General features: G+C 33.7%; 1 protein-coding gene across 4 annotated transcripts; it reads left to right on the forward strand.

The window, feature by feature from the left end:
• Window positions 1–334: 334 nt before the first annotated feature.
• Window positions 335–26,432, forward strand: LOC123557246 (kinesin-like protein KIF3A). Of its 4 annotated transcripts, none has more exons than XM_053543606.1 (18): window positions 335–458; window positions 4,644–4,733; window positions 6,330–6,501; window positions 6,897–7,041; window positions 8,480–8,564; window positions 9,110–9,215; window positions 9,890–10,029; window positions 12,175–12,372; window positions 12,972–13,146; window positions 13,430–13,528; window positions 15,485–15,496; window positions 18,460–18,613; window positions 19,013–19,193; window positions 20,019–20,129; window positions 20,917–21,042; window positions 22,202–22,324; window positions 22,883–23,022; window positions 23,374–26,432. In XM_053543606.1, the coding sequence occupies exons 1-18, from the start codon at window positions 453–455 to the stop codon at window positions 23,414–23,416; spliced, it is 2,106 nt and encodes a 701-aa protein (XP_053399581.1). In that variant the 5' UTR covers window positions 335–452; the 3' UTR covers window positions 23,417–26,432. The 4 variants fall into 4 exon arrangements, with proteins under 4 accessions (XP_053399581.1, XP_045204543.1, XP_053399580.1 ...); XM_045348608.2 differs by lacking the exon at window positions 335–458 and adding an exon at window positions 3,601–3,630; XM_053543605.1 differs by lacking the exons at window positions 335–458; window positions 9,890–10,029 and adding exons at window positions 3,601–3,630; window positions 10,366–10,505.
• The last annotated feature ends 544 nt before the right edge of the window (window positions 26,433–26,976 follow it).

Below are 26,976 nucleotides of genomic sequence, written 5' to 3' on the forward strand. Positions count from 1 at the left end.
TGCTGGATATTTATCCTTGTTCTTTCAGTAGGGTGGGTCTGAGATTTTTTTTTCAAGGTTGCATCAGGCAGGGTTCTTTCAATCTTTGTGGAAAGTGTGTTAACTGTTATGCAAGGCAACCTGTACACAAATCTTACAATTTTGTAACACTCTGATTGAAGAAGACAGTTCAACAAATCCTTTCTTGCTGATTCACAGGCAATTTTACTCTCTGGCATGACGCTGACACTAACAATACAGCTCCCTGACGATAAAAAATGAAGTCGTTGATTTGTTTGTTTGCAATAATTTTAGAGAGTAGCCTCCCCTGCATACGTCCTTAAAAATTTTAACCAATCAAAATATTGGTCTGTATTTAGTGCGAAGCTGCATGTAAATATTTTTGCAGAAATATTTTGTTTTGGTGAAAATTTGTATCAAGACAGAAAACAACATTTCAGTCATCTAAAAGAATGCCGGTACAGATTCTTTGATTTATAATAATCGTTATAAACTTGTAATCAATTCAACAATTTTACAGGGGCGGCTGTTTCATCGTTCAAATTTTATTTGCTTTATGCTAATGAGGTGGGTGGGGAGATGGTACCATTGCTATAATTTTTAAAATTGTTCATAAATGACAGCCCAGGGAGAGCCACACATCAGTTATCAGTGGAACGATCAGAGTCTCAGCTGCAACATGCATTGGAATCTGTGACCTTGACACCTGAAATTGGTAATGGCAGTTGTAGCGACAGCTTTGTCAGCGTTAGGGAATTTTTAACTAAAAATGAAAAAAATATATGTCAGGACCCACTGACATAACAGAATTAGGGTAGTAGTATATGGTTCATGTAAAAGAAATACAAATTTTATCATGTATCTTGTCATGTATACAGTTTATTTTCCCCAAAAAATAATTTTCTGTACTGTAAACTATTCTGCCAATTGCAGTGCCAATTTCTTAATTGTAATACTACTGAAACTTGAAAAATAGCATTTCAGATTATCAAAGGAGGCCCCGGATAAATGTCTTGATAAATAATGATTAATGAGCCACATTCAAATACAGGTAGTTAAAATAATTCGACGTTCAGATTGTTTTATATTTGTGACGGGCAATCTAAATGTCAAAACTTTGAAGGACCAAAATAATGGAAGTTAAATAACAGTACACAGTCATGTAAAGTTATTGGTTTTATATGCCATGTAGACACACGGTAAACGTTGATCGTGTACAGTACATACAAACGTTTAAATCACCAGAAAACTCGTAATTTCAGTCTTCGTCGTAACTGGGTTGCCCGAAGTCCGGGACAAGTAGATCCAGTTTCGGGCAAGCCAAAGTTTTCAGGTGGTTGCCCGAACGGACAAGTGCTTTTTCCGAAATTTAAATCCCTTAATTTTCACAATAATTACAAAAAAGTATTTCACGAATCTGAAATGAACATCCTAAATACTAGCTTTCGTATATTTATGCATGAATTGATGACCACATTTGCAATATATAACATTGCTTTACAAAATTCAGAAATTACATCCCTATGACTGGAGTTTACCCGCGAATCGTAAAGATATCAAAACGTCATGCCAGGAATTTTCCATTCCTCGAGCACGTGCGACCTATCGTATCGCCGTTACTTTTGTTTATCGACACGTACACAAAAAACGCGTGTAGTGCATTCATTTTTTAATATAATCGCTTCAAATTTTCAACACCGCTTGAGAAGTAATACAGTTTGAATTCTGTAACAATTTTAATAAGATATCGACAGAAATGAAGGCAAAATTCTATAAAAACGATCGAAGTTTCATACAATTATTTGTAAAATTTCAAACAGCGCGATCTTAATTATTTATTTATTTCTAAAAGTAAATAAATAATACATACTATGGTCATAAAATTCAGACTTTTGACAAGAAAGTACAAAAAACAGAATTAAAAAATCATAAATAATGAAAAAGCGGCAGCAATTTAAATACATCGAGTAAAACGTTTTTTGGCAAACAGATTTCTGCAAGTGCGGCAGAATAGGTTACGTGACCTCGTGAACGTAAATAAAAAATTGTTTTAAAATAAAGCAGTCTGATGTCGCTGTGGTTTTTAATAAGTTTAATAAGTATATGAATCTTTGTACATGTCTTTTTTGACTCCACACTATGTCAGATATTCTTTTCAAACAATAACGTAAATTCCTTGAGGGCAAATAGGTCACAGAGTGTAGGATATCTACTATTATCGTTTGACACATTTACCTGTCAGTTTATACGGGATATTGCACATTCGCTTTTAAAAAAAATTAAAGAAGATACTTTTTTACTGATTTCTTCTCAGCAATTTAAAGAACCGAGGCCGTACGATCAGACAGTGAAATGGCGCGAAAACATGACGTAATGCCATGACAATCTCGGGCAACTATACCGCTTTGATCTCCACTTCAAATGCCATGATACCGACACACTTCTTTTAGCTCTTTGAGGGGGTTTTAATTGATAATGAAAACAAGGGCAATTACTTGTTTATCAACAGAATAATTACCGATAATTGTTAATGTTTTTTTTTTCGCTTTAAACACGGGTGGGTTGATGATTATTGTGTCCATATTTTTTGGACACGTCGCCCCGGACTGTGATATTTACTTGATAATAATGATTCAACTTTTTTTGGCCATGCCACCAGAAACACAACAATTTTTTTTTGGGGGGGGGGGGGGGTGCCTAACCAGGCTGATCCATTATTGCAGTTAAATTTGAACAACTACACTATATTTTAAAGGCCCTGGATTAAAAAAGTAAGTTTTAGAAGGGTAGTGTAAATTTGAACCCCACACCTGGCATATAACTGGATACTGGTATAGGTTTTACTTTTTTTCTACAGTTTTCTCCCATAATTTTTGTCGGCTAGTTACTTGAATATTGCAACATGGTTATCCACTTATGTTGGCTTAGCCTGCCCATCAATAGTGTGGGTAGGTTAGTTGACTACCATTTAAATAACTGAATGCTGAATTAAGCATAAACCAAAATACATCATATTTATAAACAAAATGATTTCGGGCAAGTAAAAATGTTTTCGGGCAAGTGGTTTTCTTAACTTACTTGCCCAAAAGGACAAGTGCTGAAAAAAAATTAAGGCGAAGACTGTAATTTTGGATATTATTTGATAATATTTACATAGATTAATGAGGAATTGAATCCCCTTCTGGTACATGTAAGTTTTATTTTAATTTATGGCCAATTTGTGAAATAATCGGCATTTAAACCTATATAGCATGTAAGGCGTCGGCAGCGATGAAAATTTCATCGTAGTTGCTTCAACTATTTTGGTCTTTCAAGTGTTTAACGCGAGTGGGGATATTGCCCATATGAAAAAAATATCTCAATATTTCCTAGGATCCCATCAAATTAGTTGGACTAAAATACAGGGTAGAAACAAAAAAATAAATAAAAATAGTAACAAAAGGTGCTTGTCTGAAAATGTAATTGCATTTATTGGTGGAATATTTGTCATTTTTATTATTAGATAATTAATTTGAATAAAGCTTAAAATAGATATGACATACATAGTTTACATCAACATTCCTGAATGTTAATTTAGAGAAAGAGACTGGACTTTTTACATATTAAAAGAAAACTATGAGGATACCTTTGGTAAATTATTTGTTTATAATTCCCTGTACATTATAAAATCCAGTGCTGTATTATACTAAATGAAATTGTCTTATTGTTAAAACATCTTATTTAAGTCACTTAAGTTTGTAAATAAGGCATAATGCATAATGATGTTAATTATAAAAGATCATTTGGATAAAGAATTGAAGTGTATTTGTTTTCACATATTAATTTATTTTAAAACACATGTCTGAGACAAAGAAAGGACAAAACAAGTGTAGAATCCAGTGCAGAACAGAATGGTCATAAACCACGAAGTCCTTTCAGTTTGCTGTTTTTTTTGGCAGTTGCTAAATACAAGTATTAACACATTTTAAGAAAGACTTCATTAAATTTTTACCCCCTCCCCCTACCAAAATGAAAAAAATATATAAAGAACTTACTAAAAGCAAGTAAGAATGTGTAAGTATTGCTTGATAAAAGGAAGTGATGTCTGAAGTTAGCTTTTTCTGACTTCCTCATTCTCTTCAGTATTACCAAAGCAGTCCTAAGTTTCTTCAGTATTTTTCAGTTTCAATTGATTGAATACACGGATTACACTCTGTATCACTGACTTGTTCATATTAGCAAAACATTGGTACAGCAAATATGATAGTCTTAAAAAACGTTACTTGGCTGCATTTATATTAATTTGCAATGTTTCAGACTACTTTGATAGTTGATTACTATCTTCTTTGTAGTGAGTACTCACGGGGGACACTTACGGGGGTGGAACCATCATGACACAGTCACACGTCAATTTACATGTGATTTCATATTCTTGTTAGGCAGTTTGGCATTCTTTGGATGTAAAGTAGCTAGGCACACACAATAAAAACAGGAAAATGCCGAAATCGCTTAGTTACAGAGAATGCATCATTTGTCGATTGTCATTACAGGTCCACTACCTGTCTTTCTATGAAAATTTATGTTATTTCATATGTTTGATAATGTATTTTGATAATAACTTTAGATAGTTTTACAAAATTTCTATTTTTTATTTTACATAACAGGAGAAGGAGAATGACAATGTGCGGGTATGTGTGCGATGTCGTCCCATGAATGATAAAGAAAAGGGGCAAGGATGCACACAAGTTGTTAATGTAAGTATTAATAGTTATGTTGACAAAAAAAATTAAAAGTTGCATAGTTATGAAATAAGTTTTAATCTATTGGATATAAACTGTAGTGAAGTTTATTGAATATGATTTTAAATGATATATTATTAGACAGGATAGGCCAGTAAATTTCATTGATGATAAATGCAACATGTACAGTAACATAATACTGGGCATAGAAGCAAACCTTGCTGAATATGTAGTTCCACATATACCATATGAAGTTACTAGTTAGTAATTTCTGTATTTGTGACAGACTTATTTTTAGGAATTCTGTGGTTACATCAGTGCATTAAACTGAATCCTGACAGAACGGAAATTTAATACGTCAGACTCAGATAAATATCTGTTTTTAGTGAAAGCTTTAAATTTTGTGCCAATGAAACTAAATGATTTCACCAGGGTTCTCACTAGCAATTTCAAGTTGCAGTCCTGGGACTCCCAAAGCTGAAAAAGTTGCAGTCCCAACTACTGACTTGACTGACGGACAGACTTAAATGTTTCGTCAAAACACAGGCCTCTATTGTACTGTCAAATTAAGTGTAGACCGACAGACATTTTGTAATCACAATTCTTCACCCAAATATTGTTAAGGTGCGATGAAAAGGTGTCAAAAATTAATGTAGGACAAAATCACCCCTGCACAACACCCCCTCCCCTTTTCTGCCCCATCCCTGCTGTTTCTGATCTTCCTGGACAAAATCCCCCTGTGAAATTATCAAGGTGGACAAAATTCCCCTTGTAAAAATATCAAGTTAGACAAAATTCCTGGTGATAATTTTATCTTTACCTTTTTTATTTCAAAATGGAAACGTATATAAACATGGTCCTATAAACATACAGTGAAAAGAAAATACATGAACAATTACTGCTTTTATTTTAATATTTATTAAAGTTAAAACATTCGGTCTAAAATACATTAAGAATGCACAGTATGTCTATGATAACATTTTAATAAATGCTTCTTCAGTAACATCATCGATTTTGCAGAAAAATAATCACGTTTAATACTAAGACTGGCATCGACAGCATCTTAAAATTACTCGGATATTCATTCCTAATTATCACCTCTTCTAAAAAAGATCTTTAAAACTGCCTAGTAATTAGTACGTGAGAAAACAATCGGAGTTACTCCAAACACTACGTAATCCGTCGTTAACAATAAGAAATTGTCACCTATGCAATCACGCCGACAATCACATGTATACATTCGAGTTAATTATACATATGCAGCTTATCTCTCGGTGTACTGTAAACGGGCAACGCTGATTGGCTATACGCGGCTATTGGTGACAAGCGAGTGACTCTGCCCACATATTTTGCTCTCGAGTCAAACCTTGTGTATTCACAGGTTTATGTAATCAATTAATTTTCATTGCGTCTCACTGCAGAAACGTGCGTCCGGGGACTCCCAAGCTGCAATAAACACGCGTATACCGGGACCAATTATGCGTACAGGGACGCCGATTTCGGCGTTTCCGAGAACCCTGTTTCACAAAGTGTATAAGGAAAGCCTAGAAGCATACCATAATTGCAATAAGGTAAGGTAGAAGGCTCATTCTCTATTATATATTTTACCAGGTTGACACAGTAAGGAAGACAATCACAGTGGACCACAAAGATCACACAAACAAAGGAGAACCTCCAAAAACATTCTCATTTGATCAAGTATATGCTCCTGACAGTAAACAGCTTGATCTCTACAATGAAACAGCAAGACCTATTGTTGACTTTGTCTTGGAGGGATATAATGGTAGGTTAGCTTAAGTAAATTTTGTTCTTTTTCGATCGAGTAACGTTACGTAAGATAAAAAAAAATGTTTTTTCTTTCATGCTGTTTTATTTCTGAAGAAAGAAAAAACTCTTTTAGTCTTGTTATAAGAGCTAGACTGTATTGGAAATGCAATTCTTACAGTTGTCCGACTTTATGCTGGACAAAAGTTGCACACTGAAGTTACTTAAATGTAGTCATTTGAAAGAAAAATGTTTGACATAGCGCATTGATGAAAACAGGCTCTGGGTTTGGAAATATAAATGTTTTGGCGCTTGTTTTGGTATATGTGAACTTTTTGCAGCATGTAGAAATCTAAGACCAAGTGTAACTGGGTTAACAGTGTGTTAACAGTTTGATGAATTACTGTATTACAGGAACTATATTTGCATACGGACAGACAGGGACGGGTAAAACATTCACAATGGAGGGTGTCAGAGCTGTACCAGAACTTAGAGGAGTCATACCCAACTCATTTGCTCATATATTTGGTCATATAGCCAAAGCAGAAGGAGATACTAGGTAAACAAACAGTTTTCAGCCGCCTGGTTTTCTTTAAGTTTTATGGTGATTAATCAGATTTTGGCCATGTAACGGATTGGTTCGAAACTTTAGCATCTGATCATTTACACTCATTTATGTTCACTTAACACTTAATACAAACTAGATTTTCACTGGAAGTATTTTTAAAATTTCATTTTCCTATCCTGGTTGCCCAACCAAGATAGAGTTATTTTATCATAAGTATAAATTTGATAAACATACTTTGCCTAAGGAATTGTATAAATATTAGACATATTGTAATATATTTGTAAAATATTTGCATTAAAAATTATGTATTTAGATGGAATTCATTAGAAACGCAAGTTTGAAAATTATTATTACTTCCCTTCGCCTATCTTGGTTGCGCAACCAAGATAGATTGGAAATAAATGAATTCAGAAGCTACACACAGCTTTTTAACTTGCATTTTGGTTCAGATTGTTCAATAGTTGATATGTCTATCAAATGCAAATGTAAAACTAGACATTGTATCGAAATAAAAAGAAATACCCAGCTTTTTATATACTTTCATATTAAAGGGGAGTAATTACAAAATTTTATAAAAATAATAAAATATACATTTCAAATAGGAATCTAACTCTATGTAATCGGTCTTTTTGTTCCTTAAATAATTCTCTACCAGAATATACAAAAAGTAAAAAATGTCATTAAATGTTGTTTAAATGTGATTGACCACCTTTAAGCCCTGTGGTCTGAAGAGTTGAAAGTTTCAAAATAAAGAAACACCACCCTATTATTCATGTTTTAGAAAAAAGCGTTTTAACAGGTGAGAGGTTCTAAATTGAAATGACTTATGATGTGGTAAACTTTCTGAAATGAAGCAGTTTTTTGGGAGCCTGATTTTGTCTAATCAGTTTGAGGTTAATTTTTATCAAACAGTGTGTGAGAGCTTTATGAAATAATTTGAATTGTCGTTGTACACAGTGAACTTGAATGTTTCAGAACTTCAAATGAAATTGATGACATGGTTTTTGAGATTTATTTTTCTACCTGGTTCAAAATATATGAAGGCTATATTGGAGTCAAAGATGTTCATTTGGCTTTCCTTCGAGAATTCGTGTCCTCAACATATTTTCTTAACCACTGGCAATATTTTCATAATACTTGCAGCGCTTATTAACCTCATGGAGAGTGCACAGCCCAGGTCACTAGGTTAAAGGTCAAGGTCACACTTGAAGGTCAAAGGTCATTATCACAACATTGTACTTTCCCTGTATCAAAGCAGCATCTTGGGATATTGATCAGCTTAAGTGATAGCTCCAGTTTTCTAAAATATTTTTATTTTTACAAATATCTGCGTTCTCATTTATTTGAATCATTACTGCCTTACATTATATGGTGTTAGAATTTAGGTATAGCATATACAGCAAAGTGATCCAACTGTTTTTCTATACAGGTTTCTGGTGAGAGTCTCATACCTAGAGATTTACAATGAGGAAGTTAGAGATCTGCTTGGCAAGGACCAACACCAGAGGTTGGAGGTAAGCTTGCTGTTACTAAGTCTAAAGATTGTTTGTTGCCGTTAGTCAGAAGATTGTTTCAGAAAATTGTGAAACTTCAACTGTTTGCAAAATTAATGGAGTTTAATAATGCTGTTTCAAACATGTTATTGATATTTGAGAAAAAAGAATATCTAAGAAACAACAACTTTTATAAATGTATCGTAGTACCATAATTAATTAAATTAGCTGTTAAAGGTAAATCCTTTCTTTCTGAAAGAAGATGTTTTTGCATAAACATTTAGGTTCAGCAAATGTGCAGTTGAAGTATTTAAAAAAAATTGTCTTGTTGAAACATAAAGACTCCTTATTAACAAAAGACCTGACTACAAGTATGGATGTCAGTCTCTAGATGCAGTCTTATGATTGGTCCATTTCAGTACTGTGTACAAAAATAACCAGTCAGGTTTTAGAAATGTGAGACTGGTCTCAAAACCTCAGTTTTAAAACCTAATGTCTTGTTTTGTAACGGGATGCTCCATAGTGACTTTCATGCTTGTTTCACTGTTATTTGCTTTTTTATAAAGGTAAAAGAAAGACCAGATATCGGTGTATATGTAAAAGATCTATCAGCTTTTGTTGTAAACAATGCAGATGATATGGATCGTATAATGACTTTAGGAAACAAAAACAGTACGTTATATTTCACGTTTTGATTTTTTAGCTAAGTTATCTGATCTGCTTGTTAAAAAAATTATTAAGATTAATGGTTCTGTTTTACTCATCATGTGATTCTTTTTAAAGAGAAATTACTTTGTGATGTTTACTGCAAAAAAGATTTTACTTTCCCATATCAAATTGGTTTCAAATTATTTATGCACGTGTTTCATTATTTTTCAATTTCCTTAAAACAGAATTTTTTTTTTTAAGCTGCAACTATTGCCAGCCTAAAAGCTTGTCTTTTCTAGACTTTCATTTGTTCTTCATTTCTTTTTTGATTTCAGTAATCACATGCTATTGATTAATTTCAGTCTAAATTGCTTCTGTATTTAATCCTGTATATTTTATATGTTAACTTAAGTATTTCTTTGAAATATTTTTATGCAAAAGGAAGTTTTTAAATAACATGCATGATATCTTTTCTTTTCTGCCAGAAACTACTGTTGTGGAGACAGACCCCTGTGTGAAAAGTTTAATGTGTTTATTGGATGTAATTCCATTTTTAGTTTGTACATTTTATATTTTTGATACCTTGATTATTTGTATATGTAGACATATGTTGCATGTATAGTTTAAGATCTATATTATGTCAATAATTCTGTCTGCATTAATTATTATGTCAGTAACTCTGTCTGCATTTATTATAGGGGTAACAGGTGCCACAAATATGAATCTTCATAGTTCGAGATCTCATGCAATTTTCACAGTAACTATAGAATGCAGCGAGAAAGGTCCTGATGGCGAACAGCACGTCCGAGTGGGAAAATTGCATTTAGTAGATTTAGCGGTATGTAATCGAATATAATAAACATGGTGTATATTATTTTAAGGGTGTTTTGACCAACATTTGCCTTGACCCAACACAGGTTTCAACCAAACGATGCAAGGTAGAATAGGAGTATATATTATTGTTGCAGTAAAAGGCATTTGTAGAACTTTCATATTCTGCAAATTGCCTTTTCCTGCCAAGTTGTTGTTTAAATATGGTGTGTATGGTGCCCACCAGTTTGATGGAGCAGCAGGAAAGGTGAACACGTGTATGACATTTTTCACGCGGTATGGGTAAGTTAGAGAATTAGTTGAGGGTTTGTATGTGTATTACACCATCATACACTATTTTAAGGAGTGACAGGAGCAACAAACATGAATCTGCACAGTTCAAGGTCACATGCTATCTATACATGTACGATAGAATGCTGTGAGAAAGGCGCGGATGGAGAACAGCATCTGAGGGTGGGGAAGTTACATTTAGTGGATTTAGCAGTAAGTGGTGCAGTGTGGAATCAGTTCCAGGTTGAAGTTGCTCTTAAAACTCAGCTTATATGTTAATTTAAAGGTGGTGGCCCTGTAATGACAATAAGCAATTTTTGTGGAATAGCTCTTACAGGCATATGGTGGAAATCCACATGGAAAGTATGTATTCAATCCACATGGAGATTATGTATGTATTTCAAACGGAAATTTCCTATCCACATGGAGATTATGTATGTATTCAAATGGAAATTTCCTATCCATGTGGAGAGTATGTATGTATTCAAATGGAAATTTCCTATCCACATGGAGAGTATGTATGTATTAAAATGGAAATTTCCTATCCACATGGAGAGGTTGTATGTATTAAATGGAAATTTCCTATCCACATGGAGAGTATGTATGTATTCAAAACAAAATTTTCTATCCACATGGTGAATATGTATGTATTAAAACAGAAAATTCCAATCCACATGGAGAGTATGTATGTATTAAAATGGAAATTTCCAGTCCACATGGAGAGTATATATGTATTAAAACGGAAAATTCCAGTCCACATGGAGAGTATGTATGTATTGAAATGGAAAATTCCAATCCACATGGAGAGTATGTATGTATGTATTGAAATGCAAATTTCCAATCCACATGGAGAGTATGTAGGTATTGAAACGGAAATTTTCGATTGTCATTATGGGTTCACTACCTTCATGGAAATATTTAACTGAAGAGTGAAGTGTGAAGCTATGGCCTTTAAATACTGCTAGTATTATAAGTAGAGAGAACATATTTTTTTCTGGGTGTAAACATTTTTTGATATGAATATGTTGACAGTCTTTGCAAAACAGATCAGTTTCATGTAATAAATCTTTGCTACATATTGTTGCCACCTCTCACTTCCCCTTTGAGTAAAATAGCAATTAAAATAACTTACAAAATTAATGCACTTTGCACTTCGGTTATTTTCAATATTGAGCATTAATTTGTATACATGTATGTTAGTAAGCAAATTATTATATAGTTATCAGCAACATGTTCCATGTAACCAATGTTTGTAATTGTTTGCCAGAAGCTTTTTAACTAGAGCATGACCATGACATTGTATCATCATTCATTAGTCATTAGAATTGTGGAAAAACACCTGTCCTTGTAAATATTGTATATTGTGTGTGCACGGTTATAATACTGAAATGTTTATTGTGAAGGAAATGAGGCAACAGTGAGGAAGTGGTCTTAGTGGATCTCTTAAAGGAGCTTGCTAGATTTTGACTTGATGGTGAAATGACTACCGACCATGATTATTTGAATCAAACTGGCACTGTATTTTTACCAGTGACCCTAATCAGTTGTAACATTATATATTTAAAGTTCCAGTTTCAATGAATGTTTCAAGATCTGTTTAGTACTGTTCTATTGCTTTTTGAACACTAGGTGATTCATAGATTTTATTTTTTAAGATAATAAAATACATACATATTTAATGTTTGTCATATTTACATATAGCCATCGATACAAGTTTAAATATTGTAGAAATAGCTAGTAGAATGATTATGCAATCCAATTAAAAGGAAAGTTCTCTGTGTAATACTAAAATAATGCATAACATCTTAAGCTGATATTTGTTTGCTTGAGTGCAGTGCTAGCTGTTTGAAGTGGCATAGAAGTTAACTCAGTTAATTTTCAGGGTTCTGAAAGGCAAGCGAAGACAGGAGCTACAGGCCAGCGCCTGAAGGAAGCAACAAAGATTAACCTGTCACTGTCTACATTGGGTAATGTGATCTCAGCACTTGTGGATGGCAAGAGCAGCCATATACCATACAGAAACTCTAAACTTACACGTCTCCTGCAAGATTCTCTTGGTGGCAACTCCAAAACTGCTATGGTAAGTTTATAACTGTATGAGCAATATGGAAGTACATGTAACAAGAAAGTGGCCATATGACTTTTAATTGTTACAGTGTGATGTTAAACCCTACAGAAAAAATTACGAATTGTGATTAATTAAATAGGATTTCGAGACTGACCTAGTCTGTATAGTGCTAAGAAGGCAATAGATTTCTCAAAGCCTGCTGCACTGATGAGTAAATTATCTCCTTATCAAGGCTGAGGGTCTTCCATAAGATAGATTATCATAATAATGATGAAGAGAAGCTCCGCTTGGGCCCGTTTTTTCGTAATTATTTGTCATTTAGATCTTAGGGAGCTTCCTAATCCAGTTGGTACCAGTTTGCCAATTTGAAACCACTTGTTCCTCACTCTTTTGTTTAGATGTTAAGGTCTTTCATGTAAGTAAGGAGCTGTTTTAAACAAGGTTTGTAGTTCTATCCATGTGTCCATTCATACCTGAAATAACGTCCATAAAGGCACCTTGGATCTTAGGCCAGATAGTCGCCATACAACAAGTTATGTCCGTATGACACCAACAAAACAAAGCATATCATTAGAAGTGAAATACGAATAGATTCTCTCTGATTCTTTCAGATAGCAAACATTGGTCCTGCTGATTACAACTATGATGAGTCTATCAGTACATTACGTTATGCTAACAGAGCTAAGAATATCCAGAACAAAGCCAAGATTAATGAAGATCCCAAAGACGCTCTTCTCAGACAGTTCCAGAAAGAAATTGAAGAACTCCGTAAACAATTAGAAGAAGGTAAGGTTATTTGTTTTTCAGAGTAGCTATATATGCTCTGTGGAAAGAATTTGTTTTTCAGTACATTTTCTTGCCAGACAAAGGTCATATAAAGAACATACAGACTTTATCCCATGCACTCATACGCAGACCACAGATAATGTGCATATATAACACCATTTTTCTTACTTTGTGACATATGATATTGCTCTTAGAAATATGTCAAAATAGTGAATTTTGATGATAAGGCATTGTAACAGATTATAGACAGTTACGTATATTGTATTACTTTACTTCTGTGCAGGAGTGACAGATAGTGAAGGATCAGAGGAAGAGAGTGAAGAAGAAGTTATTGGAGAAGATGGAGTGAGGGTTAGAAGGAAAAAGAAGAAAACAAAGAAAGGTATTTTTTTTTAATTGTAAATGGGATGATTATATAAATTTTGTAAAATAATGGATTGTTGATTTGCTAACATGTAATATTCATTCGAGTTTGAAGAAGTATTTAATCAATTCATTAACATCAACTTAGCTTGTGATAAATAGGTTTTATAGGTATATATAATGGCTAGATTAGGTAGGTTATTCTCACCTTCATTGGTACCAGTTCTTTTTGTATACATTTGTCGTATTCAAGAAACATTATACACACAAATATAACAGCATTAGTTTTAGTAAAATGAAATGCTTTATAGAAAAAAAATATACTCCAGAAATGTTTTTTTTTTTTAATGTATAACAATGAAAAGTCATTTCTGTCATGGGCTTGTTTTTATATGAATAGCTTAACAGAACCTGATTGTCAACAAAAAAGTAAAGTCCTGTTGGCATGAAATTCATAGTTTTTGGACAAAATGGCTATTTGATTGGGATTTGAATTCATGGATTTTACCTAAGTGGAAATTATACTTGTCTGTTTGGATTTATTTTCGTAGATTTACCCATCCATGATAATTAGTACCCCTATTAATGTTAATAATTTCACAGTATTAAAATGTTTTTGTATTTACTTCTGGAACACATTCTGAATTTCCATTTTGATTTACGTAATAAATATACACTAACTACAAAAGTTCAGAAGAATTATTTAAGGTAGCAATCTGGTATAAAATGATGTTGAATTACATAGTATATTTTAAAGGTTGACATGTTGACAAATCCATTTTATTATTTAAAGAGACTTTACTTTTAACAGGATTTTCGAAAAATCTTCAAGCCCATGAATTAAATGACTGGATTTTTGTACATATAACTGGAATATGTCAAACCTTGGAAACTAGAAAATACAAGGAACTAGAAACAAATGAGCCACACCATGAGAAAACCAACATAGTGCATTTGCGACCAGCATGGATCCAGACCAGCCTGCGCATCCGCACAGTCTGGTCAGGATCCATGCTGTTCGCTAATGGTTTCTCTAATTGCAATAAGCTTTGAAAGCGACAGCATGGATCCAGACCAGCCTGTGCATCCGCGCAGTCTAGTCAGGATCTATGCTGGTCGCAAATGCACTATGTTGGTTTTCTCATGGTGCAGCTCAAATTCTTCCATTAATTTTGGTCAAATTTTATCACTGTTTAAGATTTCAGTTAAAATTTTCAGATTTCAATTTGAAATAATACCAAAGCTCATGTTATGTCTATACAGTATTTTCTCACAGGTCTTGTCAAGGTTTGACAGTATTTGATAGATTTACAGCTTTTAATCATTGATATACATGTGGCTTCAGAGACAAATCTGTGTCTTAGGACACTGTGAAAGCGTTTGATTTCATGGGCATAAAATTTAGTGATTTTGGGGGAAAAAACAGCTTTTTAGTGGAAGCATAAATTTGGGGATTTCAAAGATAAATGATACTAGTATTTTTTGTCCAGATTCAATTTTGTGGATTGAAAAGCATCCAAGAGTCCATGAAAATTAGTTCCACTCAAATATGTTGTTGGTTTTACTGTTTTAATAAATGAAGTTAAATATTTGTTCAAATGCTGGTAATATATTTACTATTTTCCTTTAAATATGCCGGAGATACTGGCAAAAACATTTTATGCAATAAAGTGAAGGTTTTAATCTTTCATCATTTTCAAGTTCCGAACCGTATGAAATGTAACGTTTTCAGGATGTCGGGCTAATTATAAATTCAAAATTAGTAACTGCTCAAATTTCTTTGGAACACAGTTACATATTGTTAAATTTTGACAATATTCTAAGATTAAGGCATAGAAAAACTTAGAGAATGTTTTGTTTGAACAAATGAAAGGTACATGTATATCAATTAAAACATTACAAGTAGTGATAGCATAGCACTTCATGTATATTTCAACTATAACCTATTTGTTGTTGATAATTATGATATAAACAGGAGAGCAATTAGGTATGATATGTTTTATTATCTCCCCTTGCACCTTGCTTGACATTATAGAGCACTAGCTAGTTGTAATATCATGTTTCCAATACTTACAAAAAATGACAACACTGATGATATGTCAGTGGTCATTTAAAGCTTTATGGCATTTCTTGAAGATGAATTTGTAAACTGCAAATTATGATGTAAGAACCATTCCCCTCAACAAAACATCACATAATAAAATCTTGTGCAAGTGCAGTCCTTAAGGAGAAAAGTGTGTGAATTGAAACATTTTTTTGAGAATCCACAATCTATTTTCGCAAATTCATAAGCGACTGGCGTTACTTGCGGAGAACAAGTTTGTACTGGTACAGAGTCCAGGAACACTGGTTAGGTTAACTGCCCGCCGTTACATGACTGAAATACTGATGAAAAAACGGCATTAAACCCAAAACAAACAACCAAAAGCAACTGGCAGATGACAAGGCAGTACTAGCAAGAAACCTAGGAATTCTGTTAAAACGTGACCAAAGTATGTTAGAAAATGACATCGAACAGAGTGACTTTGATAATACAAACATGAATAAGTTCTAGACCAGAATTATTTTCTCATGTTCAATCATTTAGCATTTAAAACTATTGAATTCGAAGATGACGTAAAGATGTCAAAATTAAAGAAATCTGTAAAGTTAAGGTCTTTCAGAATAACATGTTGTCTGCTGAAACAAGGTGCTGTTCATGCATAATTCAGAGAAACTATCAAAAATAATATCTATTTGAATTTGCATGCAGGTAGACTAGACTAGACAAATTCATTTTACAGTGGAATAACAGTATTTACAATAAAGTAGTATTTTTTGTTTAAAAAATATTCTGTCTTGTAATATGTAAACTTGAATATGTTGATAATATGATATTGTTATATTTATTCCTTCCACTTTGGGAAATGTAGTAGATGGTAGATATACTTGTTATAACTTGTTGTTGTTGTTTCTTGCATTTTATGCACTCTCCTTTCTATAATTATATTCACTGTAGCGATACAGACAATTGCCTGAACTGTCTTTAATGTTCATTTATTTCACCTTTGCCTAAATACTTGCTTGAAGTTTGCTTATTTTCTTGTTGAAGAGTGTATATTTTGTTCTGTTCAAGTCCATGGTCTCCAGTCAATAACTGGAGAATACTTGGGTCAGTGGCACTCAAAACTTCATAGGGTGATTGCCAGTGGTTAGTAGATGACCCCTGTTGTTCTGGGAACTTGTACGTCAGCATTGAAGGTCACTGTGACTTTGAGACTTGAACCAGTTTGAACTTATTAATTGATAAATATTTGAGCCTGTGGTCATTAAACTCTGTGTTGAGTAGATGGTCCCTATTGCTTTTGGGGTCAGTACATTAATGGTCTGTCAGAATGACCTTGACACTGAAACAGTTTAAATCAGTAACTAAGGTATGCTTGTGCCTCTGGCCATCAAATTTCCTACATCATTTCATGTGGTCAGAAGATGACCCCTGTTGTTTTGGAGTTCAAGTGTAAATGGTTTGTGTCATATTTGCCTCAGGTATGAAACAGTTTCTGGTCAATAGATGATGATTACTTCACACTTATAAAATTTTATAGGATGATTTCCTGCATGAGGCAGTTGACCCCTATTTATTTGGGGGTCGTAATGTCAAAGGTCACAACTATAGTTAGTTTCAGACTGAAAAAAAAACAAAACCTTTCAGGTCAGTAGCTGGAGAAATTTTTGATCCTGTGTAAAACAAAAGGATGATTGCTTTATGTTAATAGATAATCCCTTATTCTTCAGAGGTCAGTAAATTAAAATTCAAGGTTTACACTGATCTATACCTTCAACACACCCTGAAAATGGTTTCTACTTAAGAATTGGAAAAATCTTTAACCTACAGCAATCAAATTTCACAGATTGATTTTTTCCCCAAATTTTTGAGTGAAAAATGGTTAAAATTTACAGTAAAAATGTGTAACTGTATCAGAATTGTTTCTTTGCGGATAAGTTGAAAAGTAATCAAGATAGATTGAAAATTTAAAAAAAAAATCCTATTACCTGAAAATTGCAGTTGCTTAAATTGCCCGCTTACATTTTCCCAAAAAGCTATAATGGGGGCTTATTTGTTTAAAAAGCAGCTCTTTTTACACAAAGTATTTTAGTGTGTTGTTTCAAATTTCAGATGATATGTATTAACATCCACAAGTCTTTTGCTTTAGTACTTGAGATTGGTTGATGTACATGATTGTGTGCCTCTTTTCCTTTTCTCTTATTTTATTCATGTAAAGTTTTTCTGAGAGTGCTCTCTGTCATAGTTGCCTTTCAAGTGAAAAACTTTTAAAAATGAGCCGCGTCATCAGAAAACCAACATAGTGGCTTTGCGACCAGCATGAATCCAGACCAGCCTGCGCATCTGCGCAGTCTGGTCAGGATCCATACTGTTCGCTTTCAAAGTCTATTGCAATTAGAGAAACCATTAGCGAACAGCATGGATCCTGACCGGACTGCGCAATGCGCAGGCTAGTCTGGATCCATGCTGGTCGCAAACCCACTATGTTGGTTTTCCCATGGCACGGCTCTTTTAATGATCACTATTATTCTTCACATTAGCCTATGTGCCAGTTTTACATGCACAGGGAAAGGATGAGTCAGAAGACAGGATAGATGTAGTTAATTGCACTGTGTCTTTTGGAAATTAAAATCTACATTTATTATCCTTTAAATTTCATTGACATATTTAATGCAATATACATTAGATGACTACATTTACTTAGTTTTGGGTAATTATTTAACGTTAACATTTTGACTCAAAGTAGTAGGCGATAAACATCTTTATCATACAATTAGGTTGAATAAATTCTAAAAATTCATACAGTAAAAGATCTTGACAAAGTTCCGAGACATATGCAAGTACATTGTAAGGTATAGAAAATATGCAAGTACATTGATAGGTATAGAAAATATATGGTGTTTTAGGTAAACATATCTCAAAAGAAAAAATGGCAGAAATTCAGGCAAAGATAGCATCAGATCGTCGTAAATTGGAGGAACAGAAAGATATGGCAGAGGAAGAAAGGAACAAAGTTCAAGATGATCTCTTGGAAAAAGAATCTGAACTGAAAAAATATCAGTAAGTTAATTATAAGTTAAGGTCAGATGTATTAAAATGGCCATTTAATTGTAGCCCATCAAAGGCAAACAATCTCAGAATTTGGGTTAAGTTCAGTTTTAAAGGAGTTTTCTTTACTGTAGGAGGAACATAAACAAAGGCCTGGAACATGTGTACACTTTGGCATGAAACATATGCGTCGGCCTGAAACATACACATGGGCATGGGACATATGCATGGACCAGAAATTTTGTAGTTTCAGCAAAATGGCTATTCATGTTTTCTGAAAACAAGAAATTCTTGAGTTTCATTTGTTTGGTGTGATTTAATTTTGTGGATTTATAGTGTAAAAATATCTGTGAAAATTTGTCCTCCAAGAAAATTAGATACAGATTACCTCGTATTGTTTTTGTGATTTAGAGAGGAACAGGACGCTCTGGCACAGAAACTGGCAGCTATAGAGAAGAAGATTATAGTGGGTGGGGAAAACTTGCTGGAAAAGGCCGAGGAACAAGAGAGATTGCTGGAGGAAAGTGCCTTAGAATTACAGGAGAGAAAAGTTAAAGAGGAAAAACTACGCAAGCAATTGCAAGAAAAAGAGGTAGAGATATGGGCTGTTACTGCAGTTTGTTGTGCAGAAAAGTATTTAGTATTGGCTACATTTAATGCGATATAATAAAAGGTCCATAATGCTTTAAATCTTATGTTAAAACAGATGAAACAGCTGTCCAAATAGATGTTATCCATAATTATATGGATAGAAAAGGGCTACTTTTAATACTGCACATGAACTTATTATAGGTAGAGCCATAAAAGGGAGGTAATCAGAAACAGTAGGTTCAGGAACACTTTGTACTGTGTTCATCAATATTCAAACTTTTGACAAATATTAGAGAAAGCAATTAGAAAGAAATAGGATTTAATATATTTTTAATCATAACGGAAAATATGGCAACCACATTATAAACAACAGCATTATGGGCCTTTAAGTAAAAGGAATAGCGAGGAAGACGGTGTAATGATTGTACAGTTTTGATATGCAACTTATACTTAACGATGTGTTATAAAAGTATTTATGTTTTAATCATTAAAACAGTTTTTGTAATAGTTTACTAAATAGGTGGAGCATCAGAATTCCATTTTGGAGTTGTAAGATTCAGATCTTTTGAATGGTGTGTATTCTCTGTAATGACCAAATTCAGGGTGGAGATGTCAGTTCCTTATGGAGAACAAGTTTATACCGGCAAGAAATTCAGGAAAACTGCCTAGGTTACTTTACCACCATTATATAACTAGAAAACTGTTGAAAAATAGTGTTAAACTTAACAAATAAATCTAAAACAAAGGACTGTAATATTTTATTATATTAAAAGAAATGGTAAGATACTGTTTAGATTTTATAAAAGAAATGTATTTTATATTGTAGCAAGAACGTTTGGACATAGAGGAGAAGTATTCCAGTCTCCAAGAAGAAATAACGGGTAAAACAAAGAAATTGAAGAAAGTTTGGACTATGCTGATGCAAGCCAAGTCAGAGGTTTGTAATAAATGTGTAATCATGCTAAAAACAGAGAGCTCAATATGTAGAATTTTCTCATTCTTTTTGTGATAAGGTCTCATTTCCATAAAAGTCAGATTTAGAATTTGTGTCTTGAAAGTATTATTTATGGATCATTATATAATGGGTTATTTTTTAAAGCCATTTGGTCAGTCAGTTTGAAGTAAAAAGATGTGGCACCAACTACTTACATAGTTTGAATGAATTCCAATTTCCAGTGACACTTCATTCTCTTTATCACCATGAAATTGCAGATGTTCTCTACTATTTTGTCAAGGCTGGTCAGAGCAGGGTTATATGCATTTGTTTAGCATGGTTTGACTGATTATAAACATGGTTTCATGATTCGATTAAATGTCAAATACAAATCTCCTTCAGTTTTATGCAGGGGCCTCCGTGGCCGAGTGGTTAGAGTCGTTGACTTCAAACCATTTGCCCCTCATCGATGTAGGTTCGAAACCTCATTTGGGGCGTAGAACTCTTCACGTGAGGAAGCCATCCAGCTGGCTTACGGAAGGTCGGTGGTTCTACCCAGGTGCCCGCTCGTGATGAAATAGTGCACGGAGGGGCATCTGGGGTCTTCCTCCACCATTAAAAGTTGGAAAGTCGCCATATGACCTAAAATTGTGTCGGTGCGACGTTAAACCCAACAAAATAAAAATAAAATCAGTTTTATGCAGGAAAGTATCTGAACACTTAGTAATATTCAAATTAGTAATACTCGAGTCTTAGACAGAAAGAATGTTATTCTTGCCTACTGTTACAGATAGCAGATTTACAACAAGAACATCAGCGTGAGATGGAAGGGTTGTTAGAAAATGTCCGTCAGTTGTCGCGGGAGCTCAAGCTACAGATGACTGTAATAGACAACTTTATACCTCCAGAATATCAGGTAATCTACTTTAATGTTGACCTTGTTTGCCAAAAAAACTGCTTAATGTCATTACTGTCACAACCCGACTGCCATTATTGGTCTTTTGCACTACAAAGAGTGAGAATGACATTAGGCATTAAAATGATTTTGTAGTCCCCTAGCAGTGTGCCGCAGGTCACAGGAGAGAGACATCTTTTTGTGCTTGATTATAGATGATGGGTTATTTGGAGGATATGCAGGCCAATCATTTAACCCTACTAAATTTCTAAAATGGACAATTTGGGCAGTACCACTTATTCAAAGGGGTGTTCACTGAAAATTTATTGACTGAATAGCGAACAGTGCAGACCATGATCAGCCTGCACAGACGTGCAGGTTGATGTTCGTCTGCACTGGTCGCAAAGGCAGAATAACTTGCCGCCAGCAGGCTCATTAAGTTTCAGTAAAAAAAATTGATTTGTATAGCAGCAAAAATGACAAATGCACATTTCAGTTGGGGACTTCTTGGCAATAGTTTGGTTTAAAGCCCTGCTCCGCGGCTATTCAAATTCTATTGCGTGTATGCAACCCATGATTACAATAGGTAACAGTTAACGGCCACACTTTATTTCATAGTTCATAGTCAGGATTTTCATGTGCTTTTTCAGTGACAGTTTAAGGTTAAAAGGTAGGACTGGAGCAGGTCTTTAATGTGGCTTGCCAGCCCATTATGGGTATATTGCTATGAAGTCACTTGGGGTTTATAGCAATTGTGAAAGCTTGTAAGGTGATTTTCATTCAACTTCGAATTACTAATACATTATATCAGTAAGTGACACCAGTTAAGCTTTTCATGTGTAAATGAGTGAATCTCGGATTTCATCTGTATTATAATGTACTGTGCCTAAAGATAAGGATGTTACTACTTTCTGTTTGAGTCATCTTTTTTATGTGAATTATACCAATTATTTCTATACTGAATGCACATAATGCAAATGTCAGATATACCAACCCACAAAAGTAAATCCCCCTAAAAGCAAGCAAAACTCATTCATTTTCATCTTAGAAATTGAAATAATTTCTCAACAAAATGGCTGTTTAATCTTAAATCACAATATTTTATATCAACACAATTAGATGAAAGCACAGTATATATATTTATGTTCAGCCATCACCATGTACTGTTACTATTGTCTAGGAAATGATAGAACAACATGTAGCCTGGAATGATGATATAGGAGAATGGCAGCTAAGATGTGTGGCTTACACTGGTAACAATATGAGAAAACAGACACCACAACCTGATAAAGACAAAGAGAAGGTAACACTGTAGTCCATGCTCTGAGTTTATAAACTAATTTTGAATAAAAGTCTTAAGAATGATAAGTTTCAAAATTAAGCTGAGAAATAAGCCTGCATCTATAGTTAAAAAGTTAAGGTTGAAAACCAGTTTCAGACTGCAGCCTTGTCATTGGTCAGTTTTGAATTTGAGTTCTGAAATAACCAATCAGATGCTAGAGTTTTCAGACTTGTACCTGGTCTTAACCTTTGTGTAAAGCAGAACAACAATCGGTACTTGTTTTGATGACTTACTGACTGACTTAAGGTATTAGTCCAAGATTACTTTATGTAACAAAAACACTAAAGAAAAATGGTGTTAAAATTTCAAAAAACAAACAAGAATGCAAAAGTTCAGTGGTTCTACCTAGAACCTTAACACTTATTTCACTGTTGCACTTTTTAGGGAAGCATGAGAATGAATTTTATTAATATCTTATTTATATAATTTATTTAAAAGCAAGATTCTTAGCTATAGTTTGTTAATCACTGAACATTCCTCTACAAATCCTTTAAATATATTTGTATGTGTACTTTGCAGGGCCAGGAACCAGATCTATCCAACATTTACCTCGCCTACACTGCTGAAGGGGCACAGCAAGCCATGAAACAGAAGTCATCCAAATCATCCAGACCAAAGTCAAGTCGACCAAAATCTTCAAGACCAAAATCATCCAAGAAGTAAGTTTTGTACCAGATAAATTTCAATTTTAGGGCTCTTTCAGTATGTTACAATGATTTTCAAGAGCTTGATTTAGTTCACTTTCCTTCTTCGTATTATCTTTTATAACATAAAAGCTGGAATTTTGCAATATAATGACAAATTGTAGCAGTGTGACAAGACAGTTGCTATACATAGATTTAAAAATTGGCACTGTTATTATTCCGTCGGCCCATCTCTACAAGATTTTTGTCTCAAATCCAAGGATGAAATTTTGTATGTTAATGCTGTTCTAGGGGCTACATATGTTGTTGCAACCTTTTCTAGTTTTCTTTGAATTTCTGTTAAACTAAATGAAATAATTTTTTCAGGAAGCGGAATAAAGATGCTGAGATAGACTCGGTTTTGCAGTGACTTTACCATGCAGCTTTTGCCTTACTACTTCTAGACATGTATCTCTACTGGAGTTGTCTCTACCTGACCTGGTTAATTGATGGAGAAGTGGGGCCATTGTCACTTGCAGCTTTTATAGACTTACATGGGAATCATGTATACCCCTGGCTGAATTTAAGAACTTTAGCGGCAGTGGCAACATTTGTTGTTATCATATCCATGTGGCTTTTGTCATTCTTCTTTTTGAGACATACTGCTTGAAAATGACTCGCTATATTATGATCTGAATACTTTTAACTTTTACATGGAAAGTCCTTTATTTTCCATTGCATGAAAATATCTCATTGGATAACATGGTTTTGGACCAAGTGAAAGATTTAGTGACCAGTTATTTACTATTATTTTCTTTGTAATAATTTTTATGCATATTACATCAAGCTTAATATCATAATAAAACACTGACTTGTTTTGCCACAAATATTGAATAAAAACCTCAAGAACCGTATGGAAGTTGAGGACCATCAAAGTGGAGAGATATTTTGTCAATCATTTTGATATACAGTTTACTATACAGTTTCATGCATTGGTTGTTGGTAAACAGTCATGTAGTGTAAATCTCTGATTTAAGCATTGGATGTCCCAAGCCTAGCCTGGCTTCATACCAAACAAAAATCCAATCCTGCCATTGGTAAAGAAAACACAATCAGTTGTTAAGATGTTTATTGGCCTGCAGTAACATTGAAGTTGGGATCTATGGCTGTAAAATTGATATTTGAGACCAGTCTGGGAACACTGCTTTGCTACTGGTCAAATGCTTAAATTTTTAGGCTGGTCCCCAGATATAAATTTTTTAGGCCTTAGATGCTTAAATCTTCATTGCAACAAGAAATGAGACATTTTTTATAAAATATATATATATATATAATGCTATTGTTAATCTTTGTAAGATGATTGTCTGTGGTCAGTAGATGACCCCTATTATTTTGATTGCCAGTAGATCATTAGGTCAAAAGTCAGGGTAACTACCCAGTTGCTTTCTTGGGCAGGATCGCTTGAGGCGTTTGTGTTTTACAAAGGGTTCTTGTTCAGTTGAAGCCTCTCTATATTCCAGGTTTATTCGCGAAAAGTAATAACAGAATTACTGAAAAGCTACAACCTTTAGTTTAAATTGTAAAGAATGTTCACTGAAATGAATGTCAGGCAGAGTAATGCTTCCAGGAACAGACCTCTGCTGCAAATTGGAAGTACCATGCTTGCAAATAGTTTTAGCTGAAATACGTAATTTTTTTGTGAACTTGCTAGTATGTGCCAAAAGATCTTGTGAAAGCGAGAATAGTTTGGTGTTCAGATTTATTAGGATGAAATTTTACCCAGAAATATTTGAATGGTGAAACATTACATTCTTGGTATGAATTTGAAAGAAAGTCTCCTTTATTTGTTAAGGAGAAAGTTGAATTAAAAGTAAAAATAAATTCAAAAAGATACAAAGAAAATTTTGAATACAAGTACCTGGTAATCACGGGATTGTAAAAAAGAAATAAGAAGAAAATGTGCATGATATGTTTATTTCTGGTAAATATGTTTGTATGGTGTTTTACATCAAGGTTGTCATTTATTCACATCTTCTTGTTAAAAGTTGTTAATTTTTATGTACATAAAGATGTAGTCATCAATTTTTGATATACAATGAATAATATATGTTTAGATCTTTTTTCTTTGTTTAGTATTCACATGTTTAAAAGAATGGTTGTGAATTTCTCACACAAAAAATAATTGACAACATGAAACCTTTTTGTTTCTCTTTCTCTAGAAGTCATTTCTGATGCTGCATTGTGTTGTAGATGCATTTTGTCAGAATATGTTATTTACATGCACGGCTGTCTATATCCGACATGTATGTGGAGATCTTTTGTTCACTAAATAGGACACAATGTCATGTTCTCTGTAATGAATTAACAACAGACATACTAGTAAGGTTAAAATTTGTTCATTTTCAACAACTTCAGGTAAGAGTGGGGAAGTTCAAAGTTATTGTTTATTTAAACCTAATATTTATTTTCACAGATTGCAATTACTCAGCTGATTTGCTTTTGATGATAATATTTATCACAAAAGTTTAAGGTGTTCTGCACATTCATATCTAATAATTTTTTTCTACAGTATATGAATTTGATTAAACCCTGACTTTTAAGAATTTCATAATAGATGTATACATAGAAAATTTGGCAAAAAAAAGAAAATTTAGCCAAAAAAAGAAGAGATAGGGTCATGTCCCTGATTTTTTTTACCAGAATTATTTGAAAAAGATGGAACTTGCACAAGTTTTCACAATAGTAGTCTGTGAGAAAACCATGGTTTTGATGACCTTTTCGCAAATAGAAATTTTTCTGAAACTTAGATTTAATGGAAATTCACAAATTTGTAAAAAAAAAAAAAAAAAACAACATACAGTCTATAATATGGTGAGGTCTGTGCTTGCTTTCGAGATATTTGCAGGTCCATATATTTCGAGTGACATTATTTGGAATTGTTAAGTATGTTACACTTCTAAATATCAAATTTATATCTTTAGAAAGTTGGTGAAGTTGCCATTTTAATAAATTTACTGTGTTGGTGCGCCGTAAAACCCAAATAGATAAATAAATTTACTCACAAGCTGCCATAAAGTTATAAGTGATTTTCGTTCACCAAGTCCAGACTTAGTTCTACTTCATCTGGATAAATTACTCTTACTTCCGTTTGTTAAAACATTCATATGTACCTTAACAGAAAAATACTTTGATTTGTTTAGCTTCTTTTGGTGCATGTTACCATAGTATATATTTTATTTGATAAACCTCGTAATTCATTTTACCTAAGTAATTATTACTTTTCTATTCCCTCCATTCAATTTATTATTTTTATTTTATATTTTCCATAGACAATGCTGTGATATTTTCAAGTTTGATTATTGTAAAACTTTGTTTTGAATCCAAGTTGATATAGATTTACATTGTAATTTGCTTTTCAAGCATTAAAATGTCACTATTTTACATTCTGCTTAGTTGTGTTGTTCTTTACATGTTACACTATTTGAGCCGTGCCATGAGAAAACCAACATAGTGGGTTTGCGGCCAAGCACGGATCCACGGTTGGATCCATGCTGTTCGCTAACGGTTTCTCTAATTGTACTAGACTTTGAAAGCGAACAGCATGGATCCTGACCAGACTGCGCGTATGCGCAGGCTGGTCTAGATCCATGCTGGTCGTATGTTGGTTTTCTCATGGCACGGCTCATTTCAGTTGTGATGAAATATCTCTGTGAAATTACTTGCACATACAGTTGAACTTTGTTCGCTATAACTTGGATATTTTGAACGCCACCCTTCATTGAGCTCACCGTCGGGTCCCAGCAAAATCTCTGAGTTGTTTATTGTTCAATTGCTCGAACTAGCGCTAAACTCAGAACAAATTTTGGCTGCCCCGTCGAGTTAGAGTGAACGGAGGATGACCATACTAATTAAATGTTTGAACTTTGGAAAATGTAACAGATGAAAAGGTCACAAAGACAGCGAAGAGCTAGCAGGAACTTGGTCTATATT

Source organism: Mercenaria mercenaria, chromosome 5, assembly GCF_021730395.1.
Source record: "Mercenaria mercenaria strain notata chromosome 5, MADL_Memer_1, whole genome shotgun sequence".
NCBI lineage: Eukaryota > Metazoa > Mollusca > Bivalvia > Venerida > Veneridae > Mercenaria > Mercenaria mercenaria.

Coding starts and splice junctions, on each gene's coding strand:
- LOC123557246 (XM_045348608.2), top strand. Junction 20,130..20,916: donor TGATGCAAGCCAAGTCAGAG/GTTTGTAATAAA, acceptor CTACTGTTACAG/ATAGCAGATTTACAACAAGA. Junction 22,325..22,882: donor CTGATAAAGACAAAGAGAAG/GTAACACTGTAG, acceptor TGTACTTTGCAG/GGCCAGGAACCAGATCTATC.